The 22,655-nt window shown below is 32.7% G+C and overlaps 1 protein-coding gene across 1 annotated transcript; it reads right to left on the bottom strand.

Annotated features, from left to right (window-relative positions):
- Positions 1 to 6,750: 6,750 nt before the first annotated feature.
- LOC140804667 (GDSL esterase/lipase At3g48460-like) lies at positions 6,751 to 9,131 on the bottom strand. The gene is made up of 2 exons (XM_073160756.1): positions 8,426 to 9,131; positions 6,751 to 7,448 (listed from the first exon to the last, which is right to left on the bottom strand). The coding sequence occupies exons 1-2, from the start codon at positions 9,062 to 9,064 to the stop codon at positions 6,927 to 6,929; spliced, it is 1,161 nt and encodes a 386-aa protein (XP_073016857.1). The 5' UTR covers positions 9,065 to 9,131; the 3' UTR covers positions 6,751 to 6,926.
- Positions 9,132 to 22,655: the final 13,524 nt, after the last annotated feature.

Here is a 22,655-nt window from a genome sequence, read left to right as displayed (position 1 = left end):
GCTGGATACTTATCTGATCCACACAAGGCACGTTCCCAAACTGGATATGTATTTACTCGTGGAGGCACTGCAATATCTTGGCGTTCACAGAAACAAACGCTTGTAACAACTTCATCAAATCATGCCTAGATTATTGCACTACATGAAGCAAGTCGTGAATGTGTGTGGTTAAAATCAATGACCCAACATATCCAAATCTCATGCGGATTATCATTCGACGAGAAGCCTGTGATACTATATGAAGATAATGCTGCATGTGTTGCTCAAATGAAAGAGGGATACATAAAAAGCGACAGAACTAAACATATTCCTCCTAAGTTCTTCGCATTCACCAAGGAGCTAGAGAAGAATAAATGTATTGATGTTCGTCACATTCAATCAAGTGAAAACTCATCAGATCTCTTCAAAAAGGCACTTCCTACGTCAATATTCAGAAAGCACATATATAATATTGGGATGCGCAATCTACGAAATTTGTGAAGAATTGTTCATGTCAACATCAGGGGGAGTTTACGTGACTGCACTCTTTTTCCCTTACTATGGTTTTTATCCCAATGGGTTTTTCCAAGTAAGGTTTTTAACGAGGCAGTACAAAACACGTAATGAAGACATCATCGTATCATGATCATCATCACAAGGGGGAGTGTTTAAATAATATATTTGAATATTGAAAAAGTAATAGTTGAATACTTGAATGTTGAAAATAAGAGTTGTAAAGTTAGAAATTTGTGTATGATGATGTAGGTAATGATGTATTTTATTTTTGGATTATGTGTAATGAAACTCTATAAATAGATCTCTCATTTGTGAAGAAAATCACAATTGAGTAGAGAAAAATATATTATAAAGTGTGTAGTTTGGTAAATTTTGAGAGTTTGAGATTTTTACTTTTTACCATAAATTTTTACTTTTTCACAACAATTATTATTATTATTATTATTATTATTATTATTATTATTATTATTATTATTATTCTTCTTCTTCTTCTTCTTGTTGTTGTTGTTGTTGCCACAAAAAAAAATTGATAATGACCAATAATGACTTGCGCCTACCAACGACCTGACCAAGTACCCATTAATGACCGTCTTCGACAAGGAAGCAAGTAGATCAATATTTTATTTTATTTATTTATTTTTAATTAATATTATTGTTATTTGTTGAGATCGATTGCTTATCACCAAGCAATCATATCAAGTGGTCGTTTAGCCAATCATATCAATGGGTCGCACTTTTCCAGCTCACTTGACCAGCAATATCAATAGACACAACGTAAACAACTTGAAATATTAAATTTTTCAAAAATCACTCATATCAGTATTATGCTCACTTATACACAACATCATCAAGTATCATCATCATTGTTATTGCTATTTCAAAATCAAACGCACATTTTCGTGGCCTAGGAAAATGTCAGGCTAATATATCGTAGTTGTCTTACATCAATTAAAAAAATATCTGAAAGTTGTATATATAGATTTGAACAGCCTTCATTTCTTTACCTAGTTTTTTAGATTTGATTAAGTTCAAATCTCAATCTTAACAAGGTATCAAAGCTCATATTCAACAATTAAATGTTGGATTGTCTATAGTTATGCCACCAGTTGTCTTATAAACTTCACACTCCAGATGTTCATTTGTTCCTAGACATAGGAAAATGTGATAGTTGTCTCATATCGGTTGGATAAAATTACTGAGAGCTTTATAGATGGAGATGGACTATCAAGATTTGTGGTTGAATTATGTTCAAGTTTCAATCTTAATCTTTCATATAATAGGATGATGCCTAGGCCAACATACTTCAGTTAACATTTATAATAGGATGATGCCTTAGGCACTGTTTGGTACACGGGATAAGGGTGAGATTGATAAATAATCCGCCTTATCCCACGTTTGATACGTTTTTTAAAAGCTCATGATAATATCATGAGCCCTTGATAAATACATTTTTAGAAGGATAAAACATCCTTAATAAGAGGTGTGATAGTTTTAATTTAATAATAAAATATACTTCAAATTACTTAATTACCCCATTTATTTAAATGCATTTAAGTTAATGTTAAATGTTTATTAAATACATACATATATACAAATATATAGATACATATATATACACACACAAATAGTTACTAGGCCCCTTCGATATGAAAAAGATTATAAAAAAATAAAATAAAAAGCAAAAATCAAATTTGACCGATGATCACCTTTGAAAAAGGAAAAGAAATTGTTTAAATAATTTCTAAAATAAGACAAAAGAAACGAAAATTATTCTTTAGGAATATATATATATATATATATATATATATATATATATATATATATATATATATATATATATATATATATATATATTGAGATATGCAATTACAAGATCTTGATAACAATGAAATATAAGTTTTTGTGATAGAGTTAATTTTGTCATTACATGTCAATATATAAATTTAATCACTCTTGTTAAAATCATACCAAACATTCAACATATTATCTTATCATTTTATTTATCCTTGATTTATCCTTATACTGTATATCCCTTACTTATCATATCCTATGTACCAAACTGTACCTAAAGGTAACTCATATAGCAAGCCGGGGATCTCATTTTTTTTTTTTTTTGGATAATAGGGATCTCATCTTTTCGTTCTTAACATACATACATGGAAATTATTAATAATCGCTAATTATTGTCCATACACAAACAAGGAATAATAACACCAAAATTCAACGGTTAATTTCTTCCTTATAATATAGATGAATGTAATTAATATATATCATATTATATAATCAAACACAAATAATTTTATTAAAATTTATAGTTGATAGTAATTCTAATATATATTTTAAATAATATAACCGCTCAAACGCCACGTTTCGATTGTTCTTTCAACATACATATTTGTTACACTCCAACAAATCATCTCTAAATAAATATATTTCTTTTCATTCAAAAAAATTGAACTTATGACATTAATTTTAATATTAATTATAAAGTAAAAATCTATCGTTTTATCAAAAAATATATCCATCGATTACGATTTTTTTTTTAAAAAAAAAAAACTACATGGATATTTCTCCATAGCGTTCAATCTTATCACAAACCCAATCCAGTGGTTGATATTTGATCGGTCTGTCTGGTTGAAATTAATTAAAGGCCTGTGCCTCCAAGGACAAATTATACGCAGACCACTCCATGTCCATTTACGTTTATTTATTTATATATAGAAGCCCGATCAAAATAAATTGAATTATTTTACAGGAATAAATGATAAAAATTCTGTATTTTTTTCTAATAATGGCTAATGCAGATATGAATGAGAGAACATGTCTGTTGTGTGAATTTACAATTTTTTATAATGTAATAAATATTTTATGATAAACTATCTTATTATATATTTTTGTTGATTATTATTATTTAAAAAATATAATATACTCCAAAAACACAAGTATCTTTTAAGTTTTATAATCTTATTTTAGCTAATGATCTTAACAAATTATAAGCTAAGATATTATAAGATATTTTAAATAATTTAATTCAAATACTATGATAAAATATTATTTTGTTGAACTGGTAAATATTTTTTGATAAAACCCGAAATGGACATCAGTCAATATGATTTCTACCCTAGAAAACAAAGGTTATGTGATGTTTGTTTTCATGACAAAAATTTGTGTGATACAGTCACACATGTCGTATTTTGCGAAACATATATCTTATTTGAGTCATATACGAAAAATTATTATTTTTTATGTTGAGAATATTACTTTTTATTGTGAATATCGGTAGGGTTATTTCGTTTCACAGCTAAAAATTCGTGAGATCGTTTCACGATAGACCTACTCATATTTCACAGGATACTCTTTTCTGCAAAGACCCATAAATGAAAGGGAATTTAGCATTCGATCGGTCAGTACAAATATGTGAATTGAATAGAAAATATTAGTGGTCACATTTCATTAGATTTGGTTTGATAGATAATAATCAATAAACGTTTCTTGTGCCTACCAATCCATCGGTAAATAATTAATGTCATCTGCCCACCAATGACCAAATTTGGTGGAAAAATAAATGTGTTGAATATGAAGTCTGCAGTCTTTATCGATCCAAGATTTCTGATATTTGTGTCGACCAATTATGTATTATATTATATCGATGAAATATATATATATTTTGTTGAAAGAATATTATTAAATAATAGTGAATGTATTTTGTATGAATAAATCCTTGATGATAAAAATTTGTGTGAGACGGTCTCACGTGTCGTATTTTGTTAGACGAATATTTTATTTGGGTCATACATGAAAAATATTACTTTTTATGCTAAGAATATTACGTTCTATTGTGAATATCGGTAGATTTATAATTATGTGATTCGGTTGAAGGTTTAGACATGATAGTTTGTTTCTTTCTATTCAAAGAAATAAGAACTTTTCCAAGAAAAACACAATAACCGATCACCGATCGATATTAGAGACCATTACTCTGCCTGCTGATCAGTCCAATCGTTCTATCCGTAGTTGAATCATGCATCACATAACCAATCCAGAGCTTGTGTGAGTTTGCTAATGTAGAGAAAATTAACTTTGAAATTTGGGATGTAAAGCACATTATCAGTAGTCATATCATTGCATAATTTCATGGATCCAATAGATTGATTTTTGTTTGTCCTCCATTTGGCAATTGCACATGGGATGTTTAGCTACCAATTCATTTGCAATAATTGATTGTTTATTTGACACATGATCAGTGGCGCCACTCTCAAGCATCCAGATGATATTGGACCAAATAAAGTAGTTAAATACATTGCGTTAAAATAAGTGTTCAATGAGTCAACTTGTAGCTTGGTCTTTATTGATTTTTGTATAAAACAATAATTATTTTAATAATATTTTATAGTTTTATCAAATTATATCATTTATTTTATATGTACACGCATGAAAGCATATATAATGTTCTTTAATATACATAGATATCATGAGGTTTGTTTAACAACGTAAGATAATGAAACTTATTAAAATTGTATTGTATATTCTAAATTGATTATTAATCGATTCAGCTGTCTAAAATAAGTATAAATTTCACTCGAGTTTGAGATTAGTATCTGTGATGTAAACTCCATGTTTTATTGATAAGGGCATGTAGATGTTGATTCATACAGATGAGTGATCATTTGATGATGCACTGACCAATTTTTTCTCGAACTTTCCAAATGATTGTTACTTATCGAGTGAAATAATCCGCTGTTATGGTTGTATACTATTAGTCATTTGACCCGAGACAACGTAGAGGCTCTATATACTAACATGCACTTATTTACCGACTCCATTGAGAGTAATGAAATGACGATGTTTTGTGTGTTTTCGAGATATTCGACATGAGTCGGGTATTCACCGCTCACCCATGATTAAAAATATCTTATGTGATATGATGAATTAATAGTGTAAGGAATCTCTGGCCGGAATAAGACATATGTATTTTGGAAAGACGTTTACTCAGTTGTACACATCATGTCACTATTATACATCACATTTTAAGCAAATTTATTTGCAACTCTCGATATAACACTGATTACAGATTCGATCAGAATATATGAGTTGAATGGACCATACTGTCCGCTAACTTTATATGTATATAAAGTTGACTATGCATGATATTTTTTTTAAAAAAATCCATATCAGAATTTTAAATAATGAAAATAAAAAATCCAGATAAGATTAGAATTCTAAAAAGATTAAGATATATAAATACAATATATATATATATATTGTATTTATATATATATTATCAAAAGTTGATAATAATAAACATAACAACAAAATATATGAAATATGCATATCTTAAGTCAAAATTTTCTCAGTCCCCACTTTGGAAGATAAAAATCGGCCGCCACCCAACAAGAAGCTCACGGCCGAAAAGTATGGAAGCACGAAGCTAAGGGTAGAAAATGAGTCATTTAATGCCATGTGAAATTGCATGACCTTGTCATTTTCTTTGCTTTTGATAAACCCTTTGACAACCCCGCAAGCACAGACAATATATTGGATCATGACAGAAATCCAACTCGTCCCGTAGTCCGTAGAGCCTTCGACTTGATGCAGTAAACTGACGCAGATTGATGTCCTTGTCGGTGTTCCACGATCTCATGACGAATTTAAAAGATACGTACGAGTGTCATTCTCTTCATGTGAAAATTTATCATGTAGATCATTCCAAGCATCAAATCAAGATTCTTGCATAAATTATGCTTCCAGTGACGTTCCCATGGTGGGAATTTGCGTCTTTTGTTTCCGGTGCCTTAGATTGTCACATTGATGAATCCGCTTTTGTTTTTTGGCACTTAAAGCTATTCGCATTGCAAGACAGCCAAGACTCCACTAACCTTGGTTATTCCCATCCAGTAATTTGGAGACGAGAACCAAGCCATGATTATCGGATTGTATTAAAATAAGTAGATTCGATTGGTTTGTTTCATTATCCAATTTCTTGCTTTGGTCTCCCATTGCGGCGGAAATACTCTCAGAATTAGACATGTAAAGATTGATGATATATAAGAAGAAGAAATCTTGAGGAATAATTTCTCGTGTGTTATTCCACATTAACCAGAGATTACAAGGATAATTGATTCTGTCTAAAGAGAAAATTAAGCTTAAATGATTTGGAATATTTGATACAAATATATAATTTGTAAGAATCGATCAAGGAAACATTCCTTTAATTCTTCAGTACTCCATTAACTAAACAATTTTTCCCCAAGCCCATAATTGCAACTTTCAATATAATTATAACTTGATAAAGCATCATCCTGATCAAGATTTTTCATAGATTAAAAAAAAAAAAAAGAATTCATTCCCAGAAAGGTCAATGAATCCCAGAAACAACACTTCAGAAAACATAAACAAATATCAAAGTAATCATTATTAACTAAACAACACGATCAGTTAATCCCAGCTTTCTGGTCGTTCAGTCTCCTCCTCAGCAAATACTTGAACGGAGGGCTGCAGAATGTCCCATTCAAGAAAGAATCCGCCAGCACTCTGTTCGCTGCCTCGGTGAGGTGAGCTCCGTCCCAGTTCAAATACACAGGCGGGTTGCTGCAAGAACCGGTGGACGGCGCACCACAGGTGTTGAAAACGTCGAAGTTATACTGGCCTCCGCCGTATCCGCAGCACGCCTTGAACTGTTCCTTGAACCCATATCTCCCCGGATTCCTCACCAGTTCCATGTGGGAATTGTAGAAATCCGCGTACAAAATCACCGCTTGCGGGTTCTGTTTCCTCAGGTAATCTAGCCTTGTCTGGAGCAGCTTGTTGTGTGTAACTGCTCGGAGATTGGCGCTCGATACGCAGCCAGTTTCATCTCTGTCTTCCGGAGAAGATAGCGAGAAGGTGTACGTTAAGCACCCCGCCGGAGGAAGCCCTTGAACAACTATGTACTTTGCGCCTTTGTTTATTAATACCTGCATTAAAAAAAATAAAAATTTAAAAGTGTCCCACTCGGGTGCTAGTGGGGAACATAGTTTCTATTTAATGCACATTAATGATTTATTGTCAATTATATATTTATTTTTAAAATGTGCGAATAATATATCAAATTATGTATCCTAAATAAAATCTAAAACTTTAGTTTTGTAAAAAAAAAAATTCGAGTCATGGTCACATTAAGATAGTTACAAAGATTTTAAAAAAATGATTATAGACTTTTTTTTTTAAAAAAAAAGTTGAAAATGCTTTAAAAATGATTATGTAATTTTCTTTTACAAAGTTGCAAATTTAAAAGAAAAATTCATGATCAGTTTTTAAATATTTACAAACACTGGAAAAAAAATTCATACTATTTTTTAAGCATTTGCGAACATCACAACGATTTGGTTTTTATAAAGTTTCATTGGTTTTTAAGTTCGAATATCAATAAAATCACAACCGGTTGCTAGTATAAACAAACATCGACCAATTTGGTGGAGACAAAAACTTGTGTGAGACGGATCTCTTATTTAGGTCGTTCATGAAAACATATTACTTTTTATGCTAAGATTATTATATATGTAGGGTTTACCCGTCTCACAGATAAAAATTCATGAAACCGTCTCACAAAAACTTATTTTTTGGTGGAATATAGAAAATTGTGTACTTTTGACTCTCAACATTTCAAGACAATATTTCGAAAAATTCAATTATCAAAATATCAATTTTTGTCTTTAACATTTCTGGTTCTTTTAACATGTTCCTAAAAGTGTATATATGTACATGAATGCATGCAAATTTAAAATGTAGGAGTACTATTTTCACCTGCAAGAAAACAGAAACACCATAAAAAGTTGCCCCAATTGGTATTGCCTCGGTTCAAGATTATATCCAAGACTGGAAGTGTGTGTCTCTGTGTGTATATATATATGAATGCATGCAAATTGAAAATGGAGGTGTACTGTAGTTTCACCTGTAAGAAACCAGAAAGACTATTTAAAGCAATTGTCCGAATGGTGTCGCTTGGAATGGTAGAACCAAGGCTGCAAGTATAATCATTTGCTCCAATTTCCCCAACCCAAACCAAGGCATCGCCAAATACACTCTTACATTGTGCGGGCGTAGTTTTCAGATCTTTGCACCCTTTGGTCTCCAAGATTTTGTCTAGCCAAACAAGCTGAGTCTGGAGGGATTCACGCACAAGATTGAAAGTGATGTTATTTTTCAAAAAGAATCCATGCCGAATAGCGGTGGCTCCGGCCACGGCGAAGTTGACGCCATGTGACCGGTCTGCAGCAGGGATCCGATACGGCGGCGAAAAGGGTAGGGACAGAGCCTCCGCCACGAAATCGAGGACGATCCTGCCGTCGGAGTACCTGTTAGTGGAGTGGTGGAAGTAAGTGATTCCGTAAGGAGGGTTGGACACGTAGTTAAAGGCGGTAGGACCGGTGGAGGTTCTGGTGTTTCCGGTGTCTGTGTAGGAATCTCCGAAGGCGTAAATTTTCTTGAAAGGAAAGGCGGCGGAGGAACAGGTGGCGAGAGAGGAGGAGATGAGAACGAAAATAAGTGGGATCACGTTTGTTTGAAAGTCGGTGGATTTGTCGGCTGCCATTTTATGAAGAAAACAAAACTAGAAAAAAAGATTCGGAAGAAGCTAAGAACAAGGATTTCTGGACATCTTTTTAGGGTTATGTTTGTTGTTTATATAGAGAGATCACGTATATATATAATATATACAGCTTGCATACATGCACGTTAGAGTTGGGTTTGGTTCGCGTAAAATATTTGGAACATAACTCAAACTATACCCTTATTTAGTTTTTCTGGTTTTCAATTTTAGGTAAAAACTTGTGTGAGACGGTCTCGAGGATCGTATTTTGTGAGACAGAGCTTTTATTTGGGTTATCCGTGAAAAATTATTACGTTTTATGATAATATTATTACTTTTTATTGTAAATATCGATAGAGTTGACCTGTCTCACAGATAAAGATTCATGAGACCGTCACAGAAAAAGACATACTCATTTTGATAATGCGTTCATTTTTTTTTATTTTTGGACTAGTTTGGTCTAATTGTTATGTTATCAGTAGAATTGGCAACTTTTGTGCTATGCCACTAATTATTGGTTTCGCTTCATCGTTTTTAGCATTTCATCGATATTTTTCGATATCACAAAAAAAAACATAGGAGAATATTTAAAACAAAAATAATCATGTTCCAACACCCAAAAACTAAATTTCGAATAGTTGGTAGAGCAAAATCCACAATGAGGCAAATCGGCACGTAGGCCAAAATAGTTAATTTCTCTCTTAATATATATATATAGTTAAATTTATAAACATACTTGAGTTTTATATCGATGAAATGGGACATTTATTCGTCAAATATGATTAACATAAAATAAAAGGACTGTCTTTCAGGACTATAGTATATTGAATAGAATAATTCCTCTGATCGGTAAATTGGTATCTTTTTATTTTTTTTTTAAAAAAAGAGGAATAAAATCTCTGATACTTTATAAAGTCCTCACAGCCATATATATCATAATCAACCTGACATGATCGCATACCCTACTTTTATAGCCTTATAATAAGTAATAATTATTATAAAAAAAATACATTTATTAACTGTCAGCACAAGGATTCATTTATAAAAAAATACATTTATTAACTGTCAGCACAAGGATTCATTTATCAAATAGTTTAATATATTGTATTGCATAACATTATCTTGGAAAATGTAATATTTGGAAATATAATGTTTACCTTAAATATTATAAAATCTTCGGTATAAAAGAGTGTAAATTAATTTTGAAGATCGTCCAGAGTGATCATGTGTGGTCGAGGGAGACCGATGAGATTTTATTGTCAAACTTTTCATAGTTGATTTATTGTTTTTTTGTGCTATATTCATTTGGACATTTTTGGGAGAATAATGAGTCTATGGAAGAGAGATATATTTCTTGCATAGAGCATATTTATGTTGTGATCTTTTCAGGTTGGTTGGGTACGAAATTAACAAGCCAAAACAAATCTGTTTATTTCGTATTGTATTTTGCGTCGTGTCAACTACTACAACCAGATTTAAACATAGACACTTTATAATTTCGTCTTTAGAGCTTTTCTATTGATGGCTGGGCACCAACGTTCACTGATAGATGATTCAATTATCAGGAGAGGAAATTGACATTCACAGGAGAAAACAATCTGTATGTTATCGAATGGAGTTCGAGTTTGCTGGTATTGAAGACGAAGGATGCTCGCCCACCAAGTGAAGTTTGCTTGATATGTTCATCATATTGGAAGTGTCATTGAAATGAGAGAGTATTTTTATTTGAATAAGTTTTTATATGGGCAAAAATTTGTGTGAGACGGTCACACGAGTCGTATTTGTGAGACAAATATCTTATTTGGGTCATCCATGAAAAATGTATTATTTTTTATGGTAAGAGTATTACTTTTTATTGTGAATATGGGTAGGGTTGACCCGTCTCACATATTAGGATCCGTGAGATGGTGTCACATGAGACCCACTCTTTTATATGATTGTAACGATATTGAAGTTTAGTATATTTGTTTGATAGTTGGACGTAGTCCCATAAGATATGTTTGAGCTAATAACGAAAACTAAACAAAATAAGATAAAATCGAATCAGCAGCACACACACACACATACTTCCTTAATTATTTATATTATATATAAAGTTGAGACCTTTAGTTGTTAAACTTTGTGAAAACTGTTAGTGTTTGCGAAAATATCTTATTCATTTAGATAAATAATGGTTTTCATATAATTTACTCATAACTATAATATCAAATTCATTTTAAAAATTCAAAAAATCAAATATTATCTCTACAAGTCACATATTTAATATAATTATATTATTTTTATTCAAATAATAATTAACAATTATATAACAAAATTTTATTAATTAACTCGATCTATTAGTGATCGTGATCATAATTCATATACATCATAAACTATATATATATATATATATATATATATATATATATATATATCTATACTATTATATTAAGTGTGAGGACCTTAGGATAACTACCTTTGAGGACACCAAAATATTTAATTCCAAAATTACCCTTCTTACTATACTAAAAATCTTTTCAAGTCACTCCATTTTTTAAATATAAAAAAATCAAAACAAAACATCCCTTTTAAATCGAACAATTTTTCTAAATCGAAAATAATTTCATGTTAATTATTTAGTATTATTTAATCAAATTAAAAATAATAAAAACACATGCAATGCATGTGCATCTTTTACTAGTATATATTAAAGATGAGCACATGATAGTAACTACCTAGGAGGACACCAAGTTTTTTTTCCAATTTTACCCTTACATGATATTAATATTATACTTTTGTTTTTTGTTTTTTTTTTTCAAATTTCAACACACAATTTTATTTATTTTTTTAATTTCAACAATTTAAATATCAATTTAGTCACCCCATAAATTATCAAATTACACTTTAGTCCATTGATAATGATAAAAAAAATTGTACACACGTATCGCGTGTGCATAGTCACTAGTGTTATATTAAGGAAGAGACCATTTTAATAACTGGATTTGGAATGACTTTTGTGACCCCAAACTAATACTCTCAAATCTCTATAATCTTTTTTGAAATTTCAAAAATTTTATTTTGATACAAATTGCGATAATTATCACGTTCTTTTTATTGATATATAGACTCAATTATTAAATCAGTCTACAAATACAATAAATACAATGACATTAATACAACATTATTCATCTCGAAATCATATCATATTTTAAATGAAACCAAATCTTACAAAATAAAAAATCCATCACACTTATAATATATATATAAAAATAAGATCGTCACTGTAATTTTCTTTGAAATTCCTAAATCCAAAGGGTTGGGAAGGCTCGAGCTCGAGAAGTCACACATTAAATATCGAGTGAAATAAATGAAGATTCTGGAGTTAATAAATTTAGTGGTGCATGTACTGTAAAATTTCACATGGGGGTATTTATATATACACATATATAATATTGATCGATTTCTTCTGAGGACATTCATACCATTCCATGCTCCATCATTTGCGAAGAGCTTCAGTCACTCTCAAGATATTATCGATCAAATCTATCTATTCAACGTTTCTTTCTGTATGTTTTTGACGACTTGCCACTATGTGAAAAAAGGCTTTTTACTTCGGATATTATCTGAAGTAATAGGGTAGTTAAGTGCCGAAGTATATGGACGTGAAGTAATAGATGACCTTTTACTCCATACAATAACCGAAGTTGTATGATTGAAAATACTGAAGTCTTTGGTACTGAAGTCTTTGGCCGGCTAACGTGTAAGTAAATTACTAAATTTAGCGACGGAATTCATGTTACACACCGTCGCTATATTGCGACGGAATGTTAAAACCGTCGCTAATTAGAGACGGAATGCATGTTAGAAACTGTCGCTAACTAGCGACGGTCTATGTATGAATTCCGTCGCTAATTTGTTCGGTAAAATAAAAAAAAATTAAATAATTTAATAAATCTGTTTTATTAATAGGTGCGGTAAAATAAAAAAATTTAATAATTTAATAAATTTGTGTTATTAATTGATACAATCGTGTAAGAGATAAAAATTTTAAGTATTGTGAAGTGGTAAAATCGTGTAAGAAATTTAAATTTTAAGTGTTGTGAAGTTGTAAAATCGTGTAAGTGAGAAAAAATTTTAATTGTAGTGAAGTGAAGTGGAAGAAATTGGTGAGAATTTGTAAGTATTTATAGAGAGTGGTGGAAGAAAATGGAGGGAAAAATAGGCGGGAATGAATTTTTTTGAAACTGGCGACAACTTTATTAAAAACCGTCGCAAAAATTTGAATCGGCGACGGTTTAAATGGAGAGAAATATACGCGGGGTGTAATTTTTTTTAAAATGGCGACGGTTTTATATAACCGTCGCCAAATTTTAAATCGGCGACAGTTTTTATTTGACTGTCGCTAAAATTAGCGACAGGGTAAAGTAAACTGTCGCCGATTTTAAATTTGGCGACGGTTGTTTAAACCGTCGCGACATTTAGCGACGGTTTATAAAAACCGTCGCATGGTTTACTCTTTTTACTTCGGTACGACGCATTTTCATTATTTTTTACTTCATCAAAATTGATATGCCGAAGTAAAATATAAAAAAAAAAATATAGTGAAGCCCGTGTTTTTAAACATGCGAAGTAAAATATATTATTTTACTTCGCTTGTGTTATTAATGAAGTTATTGGTAACGTATTACTTCGTAATTTATATTTGCTGAAGTAACGTCTGGCGAAGTAAAATGTCATTTTTCACATAGCATGCTAACGTAGAAACTATTGATTATGTAAAAATATATATTAATTTTAAAACATAGCGTCCAATGGTGAAACCGAAAACCGGAAATCCAAACTGATAAAATAGGAAATTGAAACGAACCAAATCAAATACCAATAATTTTTTTAAAATTATGGATATAAATGTTAAAGCAAAAAATTGTGTGAGACGGTCTGACGGGTCGTATTTTGTGAGACGAATCTCTTATTTGGGTCTTACATGAAAAAATATTACTTTTTATTGTAAATATCGGTAGGGTTGACCCGCCTCACAGATAAAGATTCGTGAGACCGTCTCACAAGAGACCTATTCAAATGTTAAAGCCACGTTTATATGGTTAAATTTTGGGATTTTATATCAAAACAGAACTGAGAAAAAAATTGAAATTTAGTTTTGTTTATATAATCCATTTTATATAATAAAATTTAGTGAATTAAGTATATTTTTGTTAGTTTTTTAGTTGATTACTATTATTATTTTAATTCATTTAGATTTTATAGCTAAAGGTTTATCAATCAAATTAATTAAAAAGTTAATAAATTATATTTTAAAATATTCTTTATAAATTACTAATTTTAATTATTGTCTAAATCGAAATAATCAAACTATTTTAGTAGAAATCGAATAGGATAGTTCTGTCCTATACTCCTATATAGGAACAACTAAGATCAATCAAAAATTGAAAGGAAACATACTCTCATATATGATGGATACAATCTGTTACAGAAACACCGGAAGTGTAGCCAAATGTAATCCGAGTTTCCATGGCTATTTACAAAAACTCTATTTTCGGTAAATAGCAATCTGCTGAGACCGTCTCACGGATCTTATTCTGTGAGACGGGTCAACCCTACCCATATTTACAATGAAAAGTAATACTCTTAACATAAAAAGTAATATTTTTTCATGAATGACCCAAATAAGAGATTCGTCTCATAAATACGACCTGTGAGACCGTCTCACACAAGTTTTTGTCATAAGAAAAACTGCGTTTTTGGTTTTATGTGTTTGTTTATTTTTTTGCGATTTTGGTTCTTCACGTTTAGTATGATGTCGGCAACGCTGACATTTCTATTGACACGTCAGAACTCCATATGAAAAAAAGTACTAAAATTGTCAAAAAATCGAATATACATGGCGAAGACTGAAATTCGAGGGCAATTAATTCCATCAGTAAACCATCGTCATAAATCAATAATAATTTCAGACCACTTATGCATGGTGGAGTATACATTAATGGCTCTTGCCTCGCACTCCTGTCACTATATTATCTGTATATGCATTGCGTGCAAGTCCAATCGATTTTTTTTTATGTAAATAAGTTTGTTAAAAAAATTTAAAATTTAAAATGTCTGATTTTTAATCAATTTTTAGTCATTTTTACAAAAAATTATTTTTTATGCAAAGAAAAAGAAAAAAAAATCTGGGGGATAAAAAAATAAAGATAGAAGATAAGTATTTTGGAGTTTCTAAAAATGACACAAATACACTGTATATTATGTATATATACACTGGCTTGTTGGATAACACTAAGATGCTCAAAAAAATAAATTTTTTTAAATTATATTCTTGATTTTAAACCTGCAAAGTTGACAAAACTAATCCCTAACAGTGTGAAATGTGATTATTGGTAGCTCCCAACCAACTGATAATCTCTATGTCCACCCTTTGTCTGTAGTTAGTGGAACGTATAACATTGCATGACTCAATTTGCCAGCTAAATTACTGATTTCCCAACCACCTTAATTACTCAGAGGGATCATCAACTGTCGTGCATATCTGTGTGAGCACCGATAGAGTGTCACTCACCCATTGGATGTGATGAAATATAGAAAAATTACGCATCCAATGGGTGAGTGACACTTTATCGGTGCTCACAAAAGTGTGCACGGTATATATATATATATATATATATATATATATATATATATATATATATATATATATATATATATATATATATATATATATATATATATAAGAGTTAAATATTATCAAGAGAATTGAAAAGAAATGAAATATTCAATGGTAAATGTCAAGATTTGCATGGTATTTGAGGAGTAAGAAAAAGAGAGGAAGTATTCAAGAATGGACTGAATTGATATTTTTTTTAGTCGGTGATACTGGATTACATGATCGTAATACAATTACATTTTGCAACACGGTTAAGTTTGAAAATTCTGGATTGCAAGAATCCTCGTGGATTTTCCGTTATGGGTTGAGTTAACTGTATTCGGCCTTTATTTCGAGTAGTAGCAACAAAACATGACGAATAGATGGAGATAAGATTGATCTGGAACTTGAGATATTGTTGCCGCAGAATTTTCCTCTGCGGCATACAATTCTCTAAGAGTTGAGTAGGTCTCTTGTGAGACGGTCTTACGAATATTTATCTGTGATACGGGTCAACCCTACCGATACACAATAAAAAGCAGAGTAGGTCTCATGTGAGACCATCTCACGGATCTCAATCTGTGAGACGGGTCAACCCTGCTCATATTCATAATAAAAAGTAATACTCTTAGCATAAAAATCAATACTTTTTCATGGATTATACAAATAAAGATCCGTCTCACAAAATACGACCCGTAAGACCGTCTCACACAAGTTTTTGCCTAAAAAGTAATACTCTTAGCATAAAAATTAAAAAATAATAATTTTTCATAGATGATCCAAATAAGATATCCATATCACAAAATACGACTTGTGTGACCATCTCACACAAGTTTTTACTCTAAGAGTTTTGGATGCGAATACATATATATGAGCACAAGTGCTTACACGAAAATACACACCAATAAATATGTGATTTAATCATATTAATCGTGAACATAACTTGTGACCATGTGAAGAGTGGCATTCCCTAAAAGACATATTTTAATTAAAGATGAATTAATATTAAAGCCAACAAAATGTGAGTTAGCCTAAGTGACCAATTCTGATCATGAATATTCGACACACACAGGTCACGCTTATGCACATGTCAATATTTTGAATACAAATCGGACTTTTGATTTGCACAACTTCCACACAAACAGCACATAAAAAAACGTCTCAAAGCCAATCATTTCCATTAGAATTCTTCAAACCAACTATTAATTTTCATCCATATTCGACCCAAATTCCAACGAATGTATGAGTGGAGTCATCAAGGGTATGGTGTTGGATGGAGGGCCATTTCTGACACCTTACACGACGGTAAGACAGGAAAAATATAAGGATAATTATATCAATTAATGTTTGTTCGAATTCAATTTGGTTTCAAAATAAATAAATAAATAATTATTTTTTATTAGGAATGGAGATGAACATGTGAAACCATATCGGTTTATACCAATATCAGATTGGAATAAGTACAAAATTACAAAACAAAAACAAAAATAATTGAAAAAAACTGAAATTTAACAATACAGAAAGCGAACGAAAATAACGAGAAATCCTTATTACTATGTTTATCAAATTCTAACTTCATCAAATATGTTAATCAATCCGACCCAAACAGAAGCTAAATGTACGTATTTCCACAAAATCTGCTGCTAACTATAATTATAAGAGTAGGTCACGAATTTTTATCTCGGGCCAACCCTACTCATATTCACAATAACAAATAATATTTTTTCATGAATGACCCAAATAAGATATCTATCTCACAAAATACGACCCGTGAGACCGTCTCACACATGTTTTTACCTAATTATAAATATGTAAAATAATTTTTTCGAGGATTTTTAATTAATAGCATAATCAACCGAATGTTTAATTTTGTTTCAAAGCATTTGAAGGATCTATACTGACCTCATTGAGGATTTTCAAGTAAATTTTGATGCTATTTCTTAAAATATTATAACATAAAGATTCTAAAAAAACTAAAATAAAAAATGCATATATCTACGCAAAAAATAAAAATAAAAAAGAACATCTGCAATATATATATATATATATATATATATATGTATGTATATATATATATATATATTCGTAGGACGAACTGGCCATAGTCAACTCAATTTTATCCCGACACTCGATACCATTTTCTGATGGTTGAATAATACACTTCAATTTGTTCCTAAAATCATTAAGTTATTCATCAATCTTTGTTTTAAGGGGAAATTGCTCATAAATCCCTAAACCCAAACTTAACTTGTCTCTAGCTCCCTAGCCATCAAAAACTCTCTTTTAACTCCCTAAACCTATAAAATTGACAAAACTACCCTTATTCTCTATTTTCTTTTAATTGATCCTCCGCGCTTCAAAAATGGTATCAGAGCATGGTTAATTTATTTCAAACACGAAAATTTTATTATTACTAGTAACTAAATGTATGAGAAGGAGAATTTCGGAAAAATTATGAATCCAAACTTTAGGAGAATAATTTACAAGAACTATTCCAATATTTTGGAATATACACAAGTTTATCTAACTATCGTTAGATATCAGAAACAGGAGAACAGAGGTATGTCCCAATGGTGACCACCAAGTTATGGTACAGATCTGATGGAAACATCAGACAAATGACGGTATATGTCATGTATCAAGAAATGAAAGGATTTAGGAATCCCCGAAATCATTTCAATCTCTATTCCAGAAACATTAGTTTCCGAATAGAGCTATTCAGATGTTCTATAAAGCATCTGAAACAACTCATTGAATCAGGAAATTTATCTCCTGATGAAAGACAGCAGTGTTTGCAAAACCTTGCATACACAAAAGGTAGACTCTTACAGGCCGAAAAGACCAGATCTTCAATGATCTGTTAAATATGCCAGGGACTACCATCCAGTTTGAAATTGAACTTATTTCCCTGGAAATAAATCAATTAGAACAAGAATTACAGCGAAGTATATGCTTCACTGAACTCAGAACAAAAGGTATGCGTTTACAAAGTTTAAAGAACCGTAAAAACATACTTCAAAATCTACTCAGAAGAAATTCTTCAGAGAACAATGGATCTGTATAGACAGAAGATCTACGAAGGGAAGCAACAGCACCCTCAGGTAAAAATTTATGATTCAGAATAATAAATTTCTGGAGATAGTACCAGACTCCTCTAAGCTCTCTCTGGATCTTAGAGAAATACAGAAAACGGTACAAAATTATGGCAATATGCTATATTATGTACCTTAAAGGATTGAAAAGGTCCTAGAAAAACAAGAAGAAATTCTTGAAATCTTAAAGGATATTCAAACAAGATTACAGAAACTAGAACAACAACCAAGTTCTAGTAGAAGAACTTCAGGAGGCTGGTTACCACCATCCTTTGGTACCGAACCTTTGTTACATCAACAAGGGAAGGCCAGAGTGGTGTCAAAACCTTTAACTGAAGAAGAAAAGATGATCAATCTAATCAAGTCTGTCTCAGAAAAGAAATTGATCTGATGACAACTTTAGAAAGGATTGGTTTGGAGGATCTACAAGAGCTTGCGGAATCTTTCGCAAATCTCAAAGTAGTAGATCTAAAGATGAATACAGCAGTAGGTGAAACACCACCTGCAATAACCTGGTCATCTTCTCAGGAACCACCAAGGGAAAGTATGGGATCTCATAATGTAAATATGAGAGAATCTCAGACTGATTTCCATACCGGTGGAGGATCACACCCAGCGGGAACAAGGGCAAGGAGAACTCAAATTCCTTTGCACCAAACACCCTATGGGAAAACTGTTTTAGATCCTATACATCCTTACGGGGTTATGCTTAACCTTGATGTATTGGACTTCAAAAACAGAGAAGATCTCATAGACGATTGGACATCTGCTATGAGAATTGCAGCAGGAACACTTGATCTCAACAAAGAAGGATTCATTAAACTTTTGGAAACGAGTCTTATGGGATCAGTAAAAATTGCTTGGGACATGACTTCAGCAGACATGAAAGAGTCAGTCCTAGTTGGGGAATCTCTTAGTGAGATCGCTGGAAAGATGGCTACCCTATTCAAAGCACACTTTATAGGGGTAGACTATTTCAACAGTCAAGATACAGAGAAGAAGAAAAAATATACTCAAGCTCTGTATAGTCTTGAATTACATGATATATGTTTGGTAGATGAATACATTATGTTATTCACCAAATATAGATGGAATTCAGGAGTCGAAGAAGATATAGCTATGCAGCTTTTCTTCGCAAAAATGCCAAGCCCTTGGAGAGAAATGCTCATAAGGGAATACGTACCTGGTAATCCAGATACATTGGCAAGAAGAGCCTCTTTCCTTAAAGGGAAATTAGCAGAATGGTGTCACATGGCAGCATTACAAAAGAATTACAAACGACTAAGGGGTATCAACAAAAGAACTCCTTTGTGTTGTAAGGAAAATGATCTTCCAACAATTATTGGAAGTAAACCACAGAAGCATAAAAGGAAAAGTTTTAGGACTCATCCTTATGCACGAAGTGAAAGTAGTTCTTGGAAACCAAGAACCGTATGGTCTAGACAGAAAGCCAGATCTTATAAATCTGGACAAAGAAGCGGACCATCAAGAAGTAGGATATCATCTCAAGCATCGAGCTCATCTCGAAGCACGGGAAGAACACCTACAAAGAAAACTTTCAGAAGAGCTCATACTAGAGCCAATGAAAGTTTCAAGGATTGTAATTGCTGGACATGTGGAGCAAGAGGTCATATCTCGACCAATTGTCCAGAAAATGAGAAAAGAGGTATTAAACGTTTTGATCCTACTCCGGATATTGAAGAAGCAGTTTATTACCAAGATCTTATTCAAGTATACCGATTTGAGGATATCGCCTCAGATGAAAGTATATATGAAGAAGAAGAAGTCGTCTTAAGTCAAGAAGAATCTGATGGAACAGAATCGGAATCTGACTGAAGACGAGGTGTTTCGACACGAAACACATGAAGATTTGTCTGGGTTTTTTAGCCAGACAACAATATCTCATAACATGGTTCAAAGAATCATGAGAGAAAATCCGAGTTTACAGAGATACCAAGGTTTCTCTGCAGGACAGGTAGAAAAGTTCTTAGGAAGTCTTGGCCTAAGAAACAGAAAGCATCATCTAATCTATAAAGTTTCTAGAAGGGAAATGGCAATCCCAATGGAACTTACAGGAAATAGAATGGAGATGCAGTTAATTCCTGTAGTGACCCGTTCCAGAATCACCTACTAATCAAGAACTAAGCATGCAATTAACTTAATTAATAATAATCAGAGATAACAGCGGAAATATGGCCGACGACAATAGTTATACAACCCAATCGAAATCAGAACAACTCAAAATATATTCGGTACAACCATATCGAATAGAATAGTACTGAAAACTAAACCAACCAGCTACTCACTGTCCTCCTCCTGCTCTTCCTGAGCCAACCAACCTGAGGCCTGCCCCGTGGGAATGGGGTGTCCAAGATAAACAAAACCGAGGACGTGAGCGATAAGAACGCCCAGTACAAAAGCATGAGTATACAAGCCTATATGAAATGCACATGCTATGATATGATACCAGGGTAGTCAAGAAACAGGAGTAACAAAGGATCTCAAAATGCTCAGTCTAGAGGCGCCAAGTGGATAGTGCCGCGCGGTACTCCTCTGGGTCACTGCATCCACTACAAGAACAGACGTGGACCTAAAATGTCCCGGATCACCGAAGCCCTCCGGACCCGTCGGCCACTGTGTACTCTCGGTGTCCATGCATCCACAAGACAAGACAGGGCTGAGCGGCCCCACAAGATATAGCGAGATACAGCTCAACAGTAAAGGCTATCTCGAAGGAGATACGGCTCAACATGAAATGCAACATGCATCATACAGCGTGACATAATAGCATGCATCATATGACATATATCAATGCACCACATAATCATGCAACACATATAAGAATGTATACTCGACCAGGATATCTCGGATAGTACTTTCGTACCTCTATCACTGCAATCCTAATCCACTGGAAAACCAGACAAACAGGTCTATTCCAAGCCTATTCATCAAGTGAAAACCATCACTAAAACTTATCTACCAGACTTAACTAGATAATCCTGAAATAATAATAATACAATTCCAAACCTTCGTCCGTCGCTAGCCCGCTGATGCCGCTAGCTCCCAACTAGAGCACAGCTCCGCTACAAAACCAGTAGCTCCCTGCTAGTGCCTGAACCTCGGGAAAGACTAGAAACCTCTCAGAAATGACTAAAACGCTCTGGAACGCTCTGAAATGGCGAGTAAGAAATGAAGCCTCGCGCCTCTATTTATAGCCAATGTTTGGACGATCCGATCCACTTCGGAAGCTCCGATCCGGTACACTTCGGACGATCCGAACCCACTTCGGACGATCCGAACCTTGCATGCGTTCTACGTGTCCAGCCACCTGTCTCGGACGATCCGAACCCTTGCTCGGACGATCCGAATTCTGCATGTCTGCCACGGGTCCAGCCACCTGGCTCGGACGATCCGACATCTGGCTCGGACGATCCGAACCATGATCGGACGATCCGAACCCGGTTCGGTCCTTCCGATCCCACCGAAAATAATTAATCCAATAATTAACTCAAATTAGGAATCGGGATACTACAATTCCTTCCGAAGAAATAAAGGAGGAATTACAAAAACTCAAGATAGAAGTAGCAAGGACTATGTCCTGGATTCACATAGGAGCAATCCAGATTATGATAAAGGCTACTTTCAAAGAAGGGATAGATTCACCAATTGATATCGCCATATGCGATAAAAGAATGGGGAATCTACAAGATTCAGTACTGGGAACAATCTCAGGAAACCTCTGTGCAGGAAAAATTGTAGGAGTAATCTATCCAAGGATAGCCTACAACCTGGCAGATCGAGATTTCAGCCGAGCCTTGACATTACATCAGAATTTTAAGGAAAAAAGGTTGATGAAAGAAGGCAA

The sequence above is a fragment of the Primulina eburnea genome, chromosome 11 (assembly GCF_022965805.1).
Source record: "Primulina eburnea isolate SZY01 chromosome 11, ASM2296580v1, whole genome shotgun sequence".
Taxonomy (NCBI): Eukaryota; Viridiplantae; Streptophyta; class Magnoliopsida; order Lamiales; family Gesneriaceae; genus Primulina; species Primulina eburnea.
The sequence above is the reverse complement of the archived record's forward strand: the minus strand, read 5'-3'. Positions and strand labels throughout refer to the sequence as shown.

Coding starts and splice junctions, on each gene's coding strand:
- LOC140804667 (XM_073160756.1), bottom strand. CDS start 9,064: ATGGCAGCCGACAAATCCACCGACTTTCAAACAAACGTGATCCCACTT. Junction 7,449..8,425: donor GTCTTTCTGGTTTCTTACAG/GTGAAACTACAG, acceptor TTTTTAATGCAG/GTATTAATAAACAAAGGCGC.